This window comes from Microtus pennsylvanicus, chromosome 12, assembly GCF_037038515.1.
Source record: "Microtus pennsylvanicus isolate mMicPen1 chromosome 12, mMicPen1.hap1, whole genome shotgun sequence".
NCBI lineage: Eukaryota > Metazoa > Chordata > Mammalia > Rodentia > Cricetidae > Microtus > Microtus pennsylvanicus.
In genome coordinates, this window is record NC_134590.1 from 62,024,374 (window position 1) to 62,039,529 (window position 15,156).

Sequence of the window (15,156 nt, forward strand, 5' to 3'; positions counted from 1 at the left end):
TCAGTTGGGGGTTGTAGCTATGGCCACATCCTCCAGCCCAGAAGCCTGGCACTTGCTCTTCCCTGCAGGGAGGGGCCACGTCCTGCCACATTCCAAGCGCTGGCCTTGGCCCAAACCCCAGCCACGCCTGGCAGCTGCACCTGCTCCCACACTGGCCCCGGAAATGCGGGCGCCATGGGGATAGACAGCTTCCTTCTCCCACTCCACATGACCCAGGGGACAGCACTGTGGTCACCAGGCCTGCTGAAAGGTAGGAAGAAGTATCTGCCCAGTAGGGGAGGAGGTGGTCTGGCCAAGAATTCTGTGACAACGACCCTCTCTGTGCCTCAGGTTTCCCAGATGTTATAGCCAGAGTATAACAGGGTATAGCATGATGAAACGATATCTGGACACTGAAGGATGGCTAGCTGACCAAAAGGATGACAAGCCTCTTGGAGAATCAGGGTGACATCTGGGAAGAGCAGGATGACGGGAAGGCAGTCACGTGTAAGGCAGGATGACACTCAACCCCACACCCCTGCCTGGCACCACTGCACTCCAGATACCGCAGGACTTTAAGGACGCTTACAGCTGTGGCCATAGCTTCACCCCTGTCTGAGTGCCCATCCACAGTGCTGCAGCTAAACTGCCACTGCCACGCCCCATGACCTCGCAATGCCGCTGTTTCATCAGTGGCTCTGCAGCCAGACCTCTTGCCGGGCAAGAGCATGCGCATCATTGTGTGGCCTGAGCTTCCTGTTGCAACCTGGGTTTGTTACCATTGCCAGGAGTGACTTCATATGCAAGAGGCTCTCAAATGATCAGTTACACGCATGGGAGGCTAGGACCAGATGGCCTGCTGGCTTGGCATCTCTAGGTGACTGGAAATGCTGGGCAGACACATGCTTACAGGCTATGGCAGGCACCAAGCCCCATGTCCACCTCCACTGGGTGAAACAGTACAGATGACTCCAAGCAGTGGAAAGTGGAGAGAAGTGGCGGCCACGTCTGAGCCCAGCATTAGATGCACTATGCTACCATGCAAACATTTGTCACTAGTCACATGATAAGAGGAAGGGTATTATGGACTGGATATCCCCCCATCCCCAGCTCCTCCATCATTTGCTGACAGTCTCACGCCCATGTGACCATGGAGCCTCTAAGAGGGTATTTAAGGTAAATGAGATCATACATGGGGACCATAATCTGATAGGACAGGTGTCCTTATAGAATGACAAAGAGATCCCAAAGAGTCCTTTCTCCTCTGCACACAGGAAAAGTCACAGAAGGATACAGCAAAGAGGCAGCTGTCTATACACTGGAAGGAATTGGGAGCTGAATTTGATGGCCCCTTGATTATGGACTTCCACCATCTGTCTGTCTGTCTATTTATCTATCTATCTATCTATTATTTTTTTTTTTAGGAAACAAACTTAGTGTGCTGCAAAGAAAACAGGCATGGCAGTAACAGAAAAGGAAGAGCTGCCTGCTTAGATGTCTGCTCTTTTATGTGCTACTCTGTCAGGACAACTGCTGTCCTTGAGACCTGGAGTGGCTCCCCAGGATCAAAGCCTTGGTCCCATCTCCTATTGATATTGGGAAGTAGTGGGACCTTTAAGAGGAGGGGCCTGAGAAGGGCCTTCAGGGCCTGACAGGGCACACCAGGAGGGCACCAGCAGGACCCCAGGTTATTCCCCTTTCTCTTTAGTGTCCTAGTCTTCAAGCCAGTGGATTGCTTTGCTGCATGCTTCTGCTGCAAGCTCAAGGGAAATGAGGCCAAGCGTGGGCTAAGCTTCAAAACTGAGCCTAAGACCCTTCTTTCTCTATAAGCTGAGTTCAGATCATTAATGACAGCCTTTGAGTGAGAGCAATAGAGATAACCAATGCCAGGGGCAGCAGAGTAAGAAAGCAGCTGTGCTGGGGTTGGAGCGAGCTCCCCTATGATCACCCTTTAGGAATGTAATACTCAAATTCCTGAGTTAATAGCATTTGGAGTGGTGGGGCGGGGCTAATTAGGATTACTGTGATCATGGGAACAGGACTCCTTGGTGGACTTAGTGGCTTTACAAGAAGAGGAGGAGCTCTATCCCACCCTGTGATGTCCTACGCCACATTCCACTGAAGCACAAGGCCTCAGCAGAGACCCACCAGACGCCAGAGCCACACGCCAGGACTTACAGCCTCCAGAACTGTGAGCCAAGTGACCTCTTCATAAATTATCCCGTCTCACTTATTCCACTACAGCAACACGAAATGACCTCAGACCCCTGCAAACAACTCCTTCCTTATACTTACACCCCTTAAAACACGGCCATGCGCCCCTCTCACTAAGAGATGGATATCTTTTCCACTCTCAAAGTCAGGCTTACTTTGACTAAAGGAAAACAGAGGAAAGCTCACATCCATGTCCCCTTTTGTAGTATTGCCTCTGTCATGTGAACAAGTCCAAGACAATTTGCCGGGTGATGAGATTCAGTGTCCTCCCACCCTGGGCTCCAGCCGATAGCCATCCGTTCTTAATAACCCACTGATAAGTCCATAGCCTACACCCTGGAGACCCCAGGTCAGCACAGAGAACTCACCCTGCAGAGCTTAGCCCAGGTTATCAACCCTAAGAACTGTGAGCTAAATAAACAGAGTGGCTTCTCGCCACCGAGTTCTGAGTTCACGTGTGGTATAGAAAAGGCTTTCTGAAGTAATCGGTTATCAGCGGAGGGCACCAAGATCTCCGGAAAACTGGAGAGATGAAACCCGAATCCCTGAATCACTGTGGGAACTCTATGGGAACATTAGCCGATCACATAGAAGCAGGAGGCAATGATCTCACCTCCACATGTATGCCTAGTGCTTCATACCAAGATCAGACAGCTTAGAATGCATCAGGGCAGGGTGTAACCCACCGAACAGTAAAAGTTGTGGCAGACTGCTCAATGGGAGCAATGAAAGAGAAGCCAGTGGTAGGGCTTCCCAATGACAGGGAGTAACTTCAGGTTCAGAGAGTAACAAAAGAATCCCATTGCCACGGCCAAATGGGTCCCTCAAAGTCCATGTGCTAGAACCTAACCCTCAAATTTCCATGATTCTGACATCTGGAGGTAGAAGGTAATTGAAGATAAATTAGGTCACAAGGATGGGGCTCTTTAATGAGATTAGTGCAGGTTGCTCTGTCTCGCCATGTGATGTCCTGCTCCATGCTACAGTGTAGTGCAAGGCCTCAGCAGATGCCAGCACCGCAGCCTTGCACTCCCAACCTCTGGTCTTTGTAATTTAGCTAGTGTCATCATTAACCTCAGCTGCTATGTCAGCTAGGAAGAGGGAACCTCAACCAAAGAAGAACTACCCAGATTAGACTGGTGTGTGCATTTTCATAACTACTAATTGATACAGGAGGCCCCAGCACAACATGGGCGGTGCCAACCCTAGGCAGATGAGTCTGAGTTGCATAAGCGAGTTAACGGAGCATGCAAGAGGGACAAACCAGTAAGCGGACTTCTTTCATGGTTTCTGTTACATTCCCTTGCCTTGAGTCCTACACTGGGTTATCTCAATGACGGACGGCAATCTGAAAAAATGAAACAAACCCATTCCATCCTGAGTTGGCTTTGGTCAGAGTCTATCCCAGCCACAGGAAGCCGCTAGGACAGCTGCTCTCAGTGTTCAGTTATGGCAACAGAAAGTGAACAGAAACGTCCGTGTATAATTCCGTGACCATAAAAGTGAGATTTAGACAAACTTGCTGCTGGTTTCTTCAGCTCTTAGTTGACGTGGGGCTTATCTTCACTGTTGACTGGATTTGGAATCGCCGTGGAGATGCACCTCTGGCCACATCTGTGAGTCCGTTTCCAGAGTCAGTTTGACTACATCTGGGATTAACTGGAATCCAGAAATAGAGGGCACACCTGTGAGGGATTTTTTGCTTGGTTTGAAGTAGGTGGACCCACTGCTACTCTGGGTCTTCACGCAGGAAACAAGTGCCTTTGATCTGGCTCTTGAGGCAGGAAGATCCATTTTTAATCTGGGTCACATTTATGCTGGAAGCCTAAGGACATGGAAGAAAGAAGTTCTTGCTCTTTGTCTGCTTGCTCTCTCCTTGCCAGCAAGTCCATTCCTTCACCAGCATTAGTGCCTATTTCGGGGAATCCAGCATCTGCTGAGACATCTAGCCTGGTGGACTGGACAATTATGAGACTCTTGGACTTTCTGTTCACAGCCAACCACTGTTGGATTAGCGGGTCTGCAGCCTGTAAGTCGCTCTAATAAATCCCCTTTATATATGTGTGTGTGCATGTATATATGTGTATACATATATATGTATATTTTATAAGTTCTGTTATTCTAGAGACCCCTGACCAATATACCCATCCTGAATATAGCCAGAAGCATTCCATGGGTTGAGGTTCCAGATTGAATAAAAAGAACAAAGGAAGGGTTGAAAGGATGGTTAAGCAGTTAAGAGCATGGGCCCTTCTGTCAGAGGACCCAGATTCAATCTCCAGCACCCACATGATAGCCAATGAGCATCTGTAACTCCAATCCCAGGGGATCCAATGCCCTTTCTTGCCTTTCTGGGCATCAGGCATATACATAGTGCACAGACACAGATGCAGGAAAAATGCTCATATACATAAAAATGAAAAGAAAATAATAAAATAAAAGAAGAAAATGAACTGAGTGCCATCATTCCCTCTCTGCGCCTGAGTGTGGACTCAGTGCCACCAGCTGCCTCAGCTCCCAGCACCACGGCTTCCTGCCATGGTGGACTATACAGGAATGAGCTGTGAGCCAGAGAGCATCCTCCTGTCTTTAGCTCACTTGCTTCCACCAGGCCTATTGTCACAGCTAAAAGAAAATGATACAGGGGCTGGAGAGATGGCTCAGCGGTTAAGAGCATTGCCTGCTCTTCCAAAGGTCCTGAGTTCAATTCCCAGCAACCACATGGTGGCTCACAACCATCTGCAATGAGGTCTGGTGCCCTCTTCTGGCCTGCAGGCATACACACAGACAAAACATTGTATACATAATAAATAAATAAATAATTTAAAAGAAAATAATACAGTTAACTTAGAATATGAATTTTGGAAAACACAGGCTTCAGAATCAGGCTTCAGAATAAAGAATATCCCCCAGCAAGTCCTAGAATGGTTTAAAACCACAAATCAGGAGATACCGCCCTAAAGAAAATTCCAGATTATAAATGCATTCTACCAGCTCCCAGAGAGCAGATCATCCCAAACGTGTCTAGTCTCTCAGAGAATTTTGAAGAAAGAAGGAATGCTCAAGAACTTACTGTGTGAGTCTAGAAAACAGTCATTTAAAGGAGATAAGAAAAATGATGGGCAGACTCCACACATAGACATAAATAAATCCAAAGTAGTAAACAACAGAAGCGGGATATGTCTGCCACGTCCCAATGGGCTGGTCCTCGGGTAGTACCAATCCAAGATGTGGTCAAGATGAGGGGACCAGGGATGGCGCAGCAGTCCCGGATGGCTATGGAAGGGCGCAGGTCCATACCCCTGGGATCATTATCCTTGGTTTACAGGCTCATGTCTCCCCAGATCCACACACACTCGGCCATCTGTGGGTACCTGAGTCCTGTCCTTCTCCTATGCTGACCACACTGAGCTAGGGCTGTCACCCAGGGAAATCTAAATCAGCTCACCAGCTCCACTGGCTCTTAGTGGACTTAAAGGTCACTATTTTTGAACATCACACAGATGGGGACTTGCTGTCCCTCTGCTTCCATGGAGCAAACTGGACCAGAAGACCAATGTCAGCAAGCAGCTGGCCGCCGGGCTTCTGCTGCCTGGGTAGAACACACTGTCTTGTCTGACTACACCATCCAGATTTCTGGATGCTGTTCTGTTCTCAATTATCCAGGACCCAGAACTGAGGGCTTGGCAGAGGCTGGGTCCTTCTGACCAGGAAGACTGCACCAGGAGAGGGCCACATTGGACCAGTTCCCCCAGAGTCTCACAGGGTGTCATGAGAGTGGGATGAGGGTCATCCACAGAACCTCCTGGTTCTTCAGGCAGCAGTAGAAGGGCTCACGGGTGGGTAGTGAGCCCCCAGGCTGAGCACTTGAGGCTTTCTGGGAGGGTTAGGGCAAAAGCGTCACCTAGACTGAACAGACTCTTGGTGGGGCATGGCGAGACCCTGCTGCCGCTGCAGACGGAGAGTAGGAAGTGCCCAGGTCACCAGGGGAGGACAGGCATGGGAAAACCTGGTCCCAGCTAGAGACACTGAACGAGGTGCTATCTGCTGCCCCACGCAGGCCACGGGTCAGGAACCACGTCTCAGTCTGACTGTGCCTGCTTTGGGCTCTCTTAGAGACAGCAGGCCTCAGACCCACCCTAACCTGTTTCCCTTTCCTGCCCAGCTTGCTTTCCAGCACTTCAGTGCCCTTCCGCAATTGGTCATGAATTTTCCTGCTAGAGACTCTGAAGACCCTTGAGACATATCCAGCGCCTCCCACAGTCCACGGGCTCAGGGAATCTGTCCTCTGCTCCCCCACCACACTGCCTACTGTCTCTGGCCCCAGAGATAGAATAAGATAGCTCCATATCCTGCCTGGATGGAAGCAAGCCTGGCTCCCATGTGCTTAGTACTAGCAGTAGCCAGTCATGGGCCCTGCTCCTCAGGTCTCCCTCAGAGCTGCCACAGCTGATAGCAAACTGTTGGCAGGCTGCCATCTTGAAGCTAGGTGCACGTTTTTGTTCATGGCCTGGGGAACTGGACTTGGCTTCCATGTCCTGCCTTAGAATGCTTAGGGTGCCTGGACCCTGGCCTGGTATAAGGTCTAGAGGAGTCTGACTTTGCTTGTCCCCTGGAGCCATCTTTGTGAGGCAGAAGGCTCTTATCCACACTCAGGAGCTACACTGGCTTTCAGGCCCCACCCCTGAGGCCACACCATCTGCACTGAAGGCCCAAGACATGATTTGGGGAGGCTAGACCCAAAGCACTGTCCCAGCTTGAGGCAGTGCTATCGTGAGGCCAGGTCCTTAGAAACAGTTTTATTGTCTGTAGTAGACAGGGAATTGTAAGCAGTCAGTCCAGAGGATCTCAGGAGGCAGCTGCTGGTCGCTTGGGTCGGATGCGGTCGTTGATCCAGTCCACGTAGTTGGACACACGGGTGTAGACTCCCGGCTTGTTGAATCGCCCACAGCCGTCACCCCAGCTGATAATGCCATACAGGTAAGCCACACCGTTCTTCTCACAAGCCAAGGGCCCACCTGAATCCCCCTGGAACAGAGACTCGGTTCAGCCACGCATGCACCAGCGGCCCGGAGCCTGACTTGGGAGCACATGGGCTTCCAACCCTGCAAATGTGCTGAAGTGATTGATAGGCTAACAAAAGTCTCCAGTGCTCCCTGGAGACTGAGCGTTTTCAAGGCCAACTGCCTGGGGATGGGGGACAGGCATTTCTGAGAAGTGTGGGCTCTCTTCCTGACCCCAAGCAGTTAGGAAGGCATCTTATTCGCAAACTGTTGGAAAGTTTTCTCACCTCCACACCCCGCAGCTCTCTGATCCTACTCCATGAGGAACACACGGGTACTCTAGGTCCCAGCATGTTAGTACACTGCCGGAAATGCCACTTCATAGCCTGCTAGACTTCTCTACATCTCTTGGAATAAGTGTAACAGCCCCCTTCCCCAGGAAGCCCTCCCTGATTACCCCAGAATCCTGTGCCATCTTAGAGATGGGATCTGGCCTCTCTGAGGCCCGTTCCTCACTTGTTTCAAAGGCAGAAAGCAGTTCCTTCACGTTGGAGCAGGGTGACATGTAATCATGGCTATGGCCTGCTCTGTGAAGCCCTTCACAAACATTAGCTATTGATTGATTGATTGATTTCTGAGTACACAAGACAAATCTGGGCAGAGAACTGTAGCCGTTGAGGCCTGATGTCACGTGGATGATGCTAACTGTTGCCTGGACAGCAGGGCTTTGTCTTGGCTCCATGTGATGCTGGGCCTGCCTTTGACTTAGTTTCCCATCTATTTAGATGGTTCTCCTACTGCAAGGATGCCCTCCAGGAAGTGCCAAGTGGTCCACAGTGGGGGACTTTCTGTCTTACTCTCCCTGTTAGGCCTTGAACTCCCTAGGAGCCAGAAAATTCTAAGACCCCATTTGTGTGGTCCCAGTGGGGGCCTGGCAATACCCTACCTGGCAGGCATCAGCCTTGCAATCAAAGTAGCCGGCACAAAGCATGTTGGGGCTGATGTCGGCACCATACACCTCAGGGCTGCTACACTTGTGGTCAGCAACAAGGGGGACCAGCGCCTCCTGCAGGAAGCTGGTATAGTCACTGGCATCTGTGGAATACCGCACTTTCAGGGCAGGCAGGCTCACACTGCCTTGCCCCCCATCGGGGTGACACGGGGGCTGCCCCCCACTCACTCTCTTTCATGTGGCCCCAGCCTGCAATCTGGCACTTTTGTCCGGTTGGGAAGGAACTGCCTGCCTCAGGCAGGCAGATGGGCTGAACAAACTGGGAGCGGACAGCACAGCGGTCCCCCTTCTTCTTCAGCCGAATCAAGACTAGACAAGAGAGAGAGGCCAGGGATCAGCCTCGACAGAGAGAAATACATGGCAGGCAGTCCCATAAAATGGGCAAGGGGTGGGTGGCTGGTGGCCTAAGAGACCAAAGACGAAGCACCTCTGACATCTGACTTTTCCCCCTTGTATTCCTGGCTCTTATCTGGGCTCTGGTTTGGGGTACACAAACCACACCCCACCCTGCTGAGGCCCTGAGCTCACCAAGGTCATGGTTGCTGGGGTTGAACACCGAATACAGGGAGTAGGGCACATACTTCTCGATGCCAAATGTCTGTGTCACGTCTGTTGTGCGGTTGAAGAAGTGCTGACCCAGTACCACTGTGATGCTGTTCCTGGGGGGACTGGACAGAAAGCTGGCAGGAGTGGGCACCCAGTCCTCTCCTCAGTACTATCAGGTCTCCCCAACCTTGCTCCTCTACTTGTTGGTCATGGCCAAGCAAGAGAGTCAGAGCCCTGGGAGAAGTCTGCACAGATGTTTTTAGCACACGTGACGGCAGAGTCAAGCCCAACAAGGATGGCGAGGCCGCACTGGTCCTGGCTTAGGAGCCCTATCTTCAAGCACAACTTCATTCACAAGCCAGCAGGGTAAGGTCTGCTCTAAGAATGGGCCACATGGGTGGAGATCTGGTCTGCCTAGAGGCCCTTCCCCAGCCTGGCCTGGCCTGTGGGGTCCCCAGGTGCAAGTGCTTTACCCCCAGGACTCGGGGCTAGAAGGAACGGCTGGCACTTTATTTACTACGCAGTCAGGTCAGTCTTGGGGTCTTGAGGCTGCAGCCTTGCAGGATAGGGACAGGAGTGGACCTTGGACACTCACTCCTGGGAGCCCATTCGATGGGCTGGGCCTTGGTTTCCCCAACTGTGCAGTGATCCTGGGGGGTTCATGTTGTAATTGAGCCCCCCGATTCCCTGCTCAGGTGAGCCCCTCAAACACCTAGACATAGGCAGAGGGTGGCGTATGGGACAGGCCCCAACTCTGGCCTTAGGATCTCCACCTCACTACCGTGCTCTTAGAAAGGCAGGGTCTATGTAGATGCCAGGGCCATACCCACTACTGCCCCCGCATAGGTGTACATGGAGATGCCTCACCCTCATGCTCCGTGACTACCTCAGTGCCCAGCACAAGCGTCAGGCCACAGAGGGACTGAAGGTGCTAGGGGAGCATAAGAAATGGTCAGCAGAGGAAGGGAGAGAGGCTGGCTGGGAGGTGGGTGCCCTGCGGGGTGGGCCAGTGTGCTCACTTGTTGGAGAAGCAGTGGGCTGCAGACACGACCCAGCAGGTGTGGATGAGGCTCCCAGCACAGAAGCTGTTCCCAATGTAGATGGCTGCCAGCCAGGGGTGTGAGCCAGGCAAAGATGACGAGCCACCAATGATGCGTGGTCTCAGGAACGTCCTCTTCTTGTGCCTCTTGCCACAGGTTGGGCGTGCAGCTGGGGCTGACTCAGCCAGCGTCATCAGGACCTCCGGGAGCTGGGACTGGACTCTAACCAGAGATTCTGGGAGTGGAGGCCATCAGTTCATACCCCTGGGTTTCCCTGGAGACAGGGAAGAGCCAGAGGGGTCCTACCTGGACCCATAGCCCAATTCCTCAGGCCTAGCCCTGCTCTGAGAAGTTACCCTGGGAGCCTCTGTCCCTACTCTACAGAAAGGGAGAGTATAATGAAGGGTACAGACCTTGGCAAGACCAGAGCACCTGATACAGAGTGAGCTCTGTCTCTCCTACAGTCTGGGACCCCACTGCGCACCCAAGATAGCCAGATATTCCCAGTATGAGTGCTTGGGGCACAGGCCTCTGAGAGTTGACCACTCCAGGGTCTAACTACAGGGTACCACTGAGTCCCCTCCACCGACCCATGTCTGAGGATCCTCAGGGAGCACCACCCCAACCTCTCAGTGTGCCCGCACCACAGGCTGCCAGGTGGCAATACTCCCACGACAGTGCGTTGTCCTTCACCACATAGCACCAAGGCCTCTCGTCCTTGTCTGGGTTCCTGGAGGCAGGCAAGGGAATCACACCACCACTCTCCCTAGACGACCACTCGAGCACCCAATGGGGCAGGCACCCACACCCACCCTAGAGCTATGTGCTTGCTCTGCAGACCCTGGTGGGCACACTTGACCCCACCCTCCCAAGAGGCAGAGGTTAGTGGCCATCTTGGCAGTGTGGGCCCTTGCTGAGTCTGGGGATCCATTCTGTCCACCCCTTTTCCCACACAGAACGAGTCAGAGTGGCCACTAGATGCTGACCGGCAGTAAGCATGAGGGCCCAGGCCGAGCAGGGCAGCAGCACCCACTGAGTCCACATGCAGCTCCTGGTAGAGCAGGTCAGAGTTCCAGGCCAGGCAGCTCAGGCCGGAGGCAGTGGTGCTGGCCACTCCGCGGTACTCTGTACCATTTCCCTGGCTGCAGAGCTCGTTAGGAACTGTGGGCACAGTGAGTACGTGAGGCCACGCCGCATCAAGGCTCCCTGACACCATCGCCCCACAAGACAAGAAAGAAAGTGGCTCACCAATGTTGCAGAACCGCCCAGCATAGCCCAATGGGCAAGCGCAGATGCTCGTCCCGGTGCCCACGATCAGGTGGCAGGTGCCTCCATTCAGACACGGACTGCTCAGGCAAGCTAGGGGACAGCCCAGAAACTGAACCTGGTCTCCATGAACTCATGGAGAGGCCAGAACTCAGTTCTTTCCCTGTGCCCTTGTTGTTGGGTCACCTCCCCGAAGCTGGCCATGACATACCTGTGTGGCGGGTGCCTTCACACCGGGCCTGGCTCTCCACACAGCTGCACTGCTCCACACGTTCCTCACTCACACGGGCCCAGTGGTCGCCCACCTCAAAATACTCGTAGCGTGTTTCATCAAAGCATTTCTCTGCAAGTCACAGTGCGCGCATAGCACCTGCAGGCAGGCACCACCCAGCCCAGCCTGGACTCAGCAGGGGTTCCCCAACCTCCGGGAAGGGCCCCATTCCTGGGCCCCCAAGGTCCTCTCACCTGTGCCACAGTCCTTGCCTGTGAAGGCCAGAGGGCAAGCACAGTGGTAGGAGGCACGGTCATGGGTACTGGAACATGTGCCCCCATTGAGGCAGGGCCCAGAGGCACAAGGATCAAGGACAGCTGGATACACGCAGGAGGGGACATTATGGATGCTGGCAAGAGTCTTTGGGGTCCCTCCGTACCCCTTGCCAGCCGAGGGCGTCTGGAGAACTCTCACACTGCCCTCTCTGGGTGAACAACTACCCACCTCCCAATGCTCCGCACCCAGCATGGAGGTGACACGTGGCTCTTCATTTCACACCCTCCACATCTACACACACTGTGCCCTCTACCCCCTCCTCGCACCCTGGGACAGCAAACCCACAGGTTTCATGCTTTCTTCTTTCGGACTCCTGGCGCTACCCAGGGCTTGTCCCAGGCACCATGTATGGCTCCAGGGATAAACTTCACCACAAGAGGGCGCTCTGGTACCATCAATGGCCACCAAAGCCATTGAGGGTATGCTGCCGTCTGGGCTGACAGCTCTTTTGTCCCTAGATATCCCAGGATTCAGAAGGATCAAACTCACAGGCCACGCCCCACTACGTGCAGAACCCCTTGCCCCACATCCCACTATCTCCATCCTGCTCTGTGACCCCTAGACCCCAATCCAAGCACCCCGTCAAAGCTCTTCCTGGGGGCTCAGGCTGGTCCCGCCACATACCAACCTGGACCATCCACAGGCAGGGTAGCCTCTGCACAGTAGCCCCAGGCCCGGTCCCGGTCATAGTTATGTGTTGTAGCACACCTAAAGAGCCGAGTCTGAGGATGACACGGAGTCCCTGCCCAGAGCCCCACCCATCCCTGCCTAGGCACCCTGGAGCACCTGCTCACTAGAGCCACCTGCTTGGGATTGAGACCTACTAGCTGCAGGGCTCATCAGGGTCCTCAGCTCTTGTCCCACCCTGGGACTCACCACTTCCTGTAGGCACTTCCCTCAGAGGTACAGGAGTACAGCATGCGGCCGCCATAGCGGAAAGGGAACCTGCATGGCTGCCCGGACTCGGTGAGCACTTTGGAGGGGTGGAAGCAGCAGGGGTCAGGGGTTCCGCTGAGTACTCCACCTCTACCCCACGTCCCAGTTGCGGGGTCTGACCTACCTTGGCCCCCAGGGGGGCTGCTGGAGGGAGGGAGGAACCTCCCACCTTGAGGTCCCTCAGTCTCTGTCTCTGGAAAACTTGCTATTGAGGAGTTGACGTCCCCGGAGGTCACAGGGATCGTGGGAGTCACAGGGGTGACTGTGACATTAGGTCCTGGTGCTTCTGTGTGGTTCTAGGAGCCCAACGTTTGTCAGTGCGGGATAGTCCTTCACGCTTGGACAACAGCAGTCAGGCATGTCACAGCCCTGAGCCTCCTCGAGGCAGGTCCCAGAGACAATGGATGTCTCCAAGACCTCCTCTGACCTTTCTTTCCCAGTCTGAGTGGTTCAACAAGCTAGCCTGGAGTCACAGGCCCCCAAGTCACCTGGTCTTGAGATTCAAGCCTAGAGTCAGGTCTAGGGTGGACAGGAACGGCTAGAAGCACCAGAGGTCTACACCCCATCTCAAACTTTGAGATACAAAAGAAGTCCCAGGGACTCACACGGCCTGCACTAGGCCAGGGGCAACAAGAGGATTCCATCCCAACAGTTCAGGCCCCCAGGCCTTCCAGGTCAGCCTAACCCAGCACCCCACCTCTGTGTGAAGGATAACTTCACCCCACTAGGCCATCCCACCAGGCCCCTAGCCCACTCCTTCTGTGGGGCCCTTTCCTCTCTCTAGCCTCTTCCCAGGAACCCTGAGTGGCCACAGGGAGCCCTCGGCCACATTGTGAGGGAGAGGGGTCAGTGCTCACCCTGCCAACTTGGGGCTGGGCCCCCCGAGGCACCACCACCAGCAGCAGCAGCAGGAGCAGCAGGAAGGGACATGGCCTGGGTAAAGGACAGGGGCTAGAAACCCAGGCTCGTTGCCCCATGGCTCCTCCTGAGCTGGCGTGAGGGGCAGCGGGAGCAGAGTAGCCAGGGAACATGGCCAGGGCAGGTGGGGTCAAGGCTATAGGACAATGATTAACCCTGCCTCCCACGTGCATCCTGTTGGGATCCTCCTGCCAAGGCCATGGCTCCACCCCACTGTCCAGCTTTGCCTGCCGGCTGAGGCAGTCTTGTCCTGGTGAAGGCTTGCTCCTGGCCCCAACACCACCCTCCAGTCTCAGTCTCACCTAGGAAGTCTTCCAGGGTGACTTGGGCAGGTCAGGGCCACGTCTCTCTGACATGGTTGCCTGGCCACACTGCTGGCCATTCCTGTCTGTGAGCCCTTTACAGGACCGGCTGCAGGCAGGGCCCTGGGGGTTCAAGTTCTTCCCAGCTTGCCACTGACTCAAGGTGGAGATGCTCCTGTCTGTCCCAAATCTACAGATGTCAATACAGGACAGAGGGTGCCTCCTCCACCCAGGGCCACAGAGCAGCTAAAAAGAGAAGGCTGCTCCCTGGGCCAAGGCTGTATTTGTCTGCTTGTCCTAAACCTGGGCTACGCAGGACCCCAGAGCAGACAGTCTGGGTACTCCCAGTAAGCTTCCCCAGCCCTGTGGACATAGCCTCCATGACTCATGTTGAACAGGCTACACCGAGCGAGCACCATTGAGCCCCATAGCCCTGTGGCTCTAGCACTGGGGGCCACTGGGGACCCTCGGCAAGCTGGAGCAGAAACTCCACACCCAAGGCTTTAGCTGTGGCAGAGCTATCTCGGGATCGCCTCTCCACTTCCAGAACAGACACCAAGCAGCACCGGACCTCGTTAAAGTAGGTGCTAGAAGCATGGTGGGCACTGGAGACATGGCAGCTCCCATCACAGAGGTGTTGGGACACGGTGGTGCTGGGGAATGGTGGTGCCGGACATGGTGGGTACTGGGGACATGGTGCCGCGGGGTGTACATGACAGGGTAACTAGTACGTACATTCTCTGAGAAACCTTCCAGCCAGCCCAATTCCAGTTCTAGGAAGGGTTTCGGGATAAGCCCCTCAGCAGTGGGCTGCTCAGTGCTGAGGCCTCTCCTGAGGCATCCTGGGCCCAGGATGGTGTGTCTTACAGCCTCAGCCCAACACCACCCTATGGCCCTGCACTTCCTGCCTCCTCACTAATGTCCTGCCATGTCAGGACTGGATAACCAGTCTATAGCCAGCGTCGCTCCTGTCTGTCTTCGACACACTTGGTTCTTTTGCTAGACACCTGAATGAGACTAGGGTAGGGGAGCAGGGCCAGCAGCAAGAGGGCTCCACTGGGCACAGTGGACACAGCGGGCAGGAGTGAGACCACAGACGTCCAGAACCCCAGGTCACCTACAAGGGACAGTGTGATGGACAATATTGGGGTGTAGCTGGCCTCATTATCCCAGGGGTGGTCCTGGATCCCATTCATCTGAGGGCGGGAGGAGATTCTGACCTTCAGCTCCCAGATGCCAAGCTACCTTCTCCTTGCAGCCACCCTTGACGCTGACCTCACGGCCAGGCACCATTCCCTCCCTGGGATTCTTCCTTCTTGGGACCATGTGCAGGAGTGAGGGCTCCCGAGGGTGGGGAGCATGCGACACCAGCACTTAGCACAACACAATGCAT

General features: G+C 54.2%; 1 protein-coding gene across 2 annotated transcripts; it reads right to left on the minus strand.

Moving 5' to 3' along the window:
- Window positions 1-6,972: 6,972 nt before the first annotated feature.
- Window positions 6,973-13,571, minus strand: Hgfac (HGF activator). Of its 2 annotated transcripts, none has more exons than XM_075943121.1 (14): window positions 13,401-13,571; window positions 12,668-12,839; window positions 12,484-12,580; window positions 12,236-12,315; window positions 11,526-11,648; window positions 11,272-11,403; window positions 11,043-11,153; window positions 10,781-10,955; window positions 10,439-10,524; window positions 9,774-10,029; window positions 8,737-8,876; window positions 8,377-8,517; window positions 8,143-8,291; window positions 6,973-7,221 (listed from the first exon to the last, which is right to left on the minus strand). In XM_075943121.1, exons 1-14 carry the CDS (start codon window positions 13,518-13,520, stop codon window positions 7,042-7,044), a joined length of 1,962 nt encoding a protein of 653 aa, XP_075799236.1. In that variant the 5' UTR covers window positions 13,521-13,571; the 3' UTR covers window positions 6,973-7,041. The 2 variants fall into 2 exon arrangements, with proteins under 2 accessions (XP_075799236.1, XP_075799235.1); XM_075943120.1 differs by having other exon boundaries at window positions 10,421-10,524.
- Between the last annotated feature and the right edge of the window lie 1,585 nt (window positions 13,572-15,156).

Excerpts from the sequence above, each read along its gene's own strand:
- Hgfac (XM_075943120.1), bottom strand. The coding sequence starts at position 13,520 with ATGGGGCAACGAGCCTGGGTTTCTAGCCCCTGTCCTTTACCCAGGCCA. Across the intron at positions 12,581-12,667 it reads CAGCCCCCCTGGGGGCCAAG|TGCTCACCGAGTCCGGGCAG; the intron begins GTAGGTCAGACC and ends ACCCCTCCAAAG. Across the intron at positions 8,292-8,376 it reads CTGGGGCCACATGAAAGAGA|ATGCCAGTGACTATACCAGC; the intron begins GTGAGTGGGGGG and ends GGTATTCCACAG.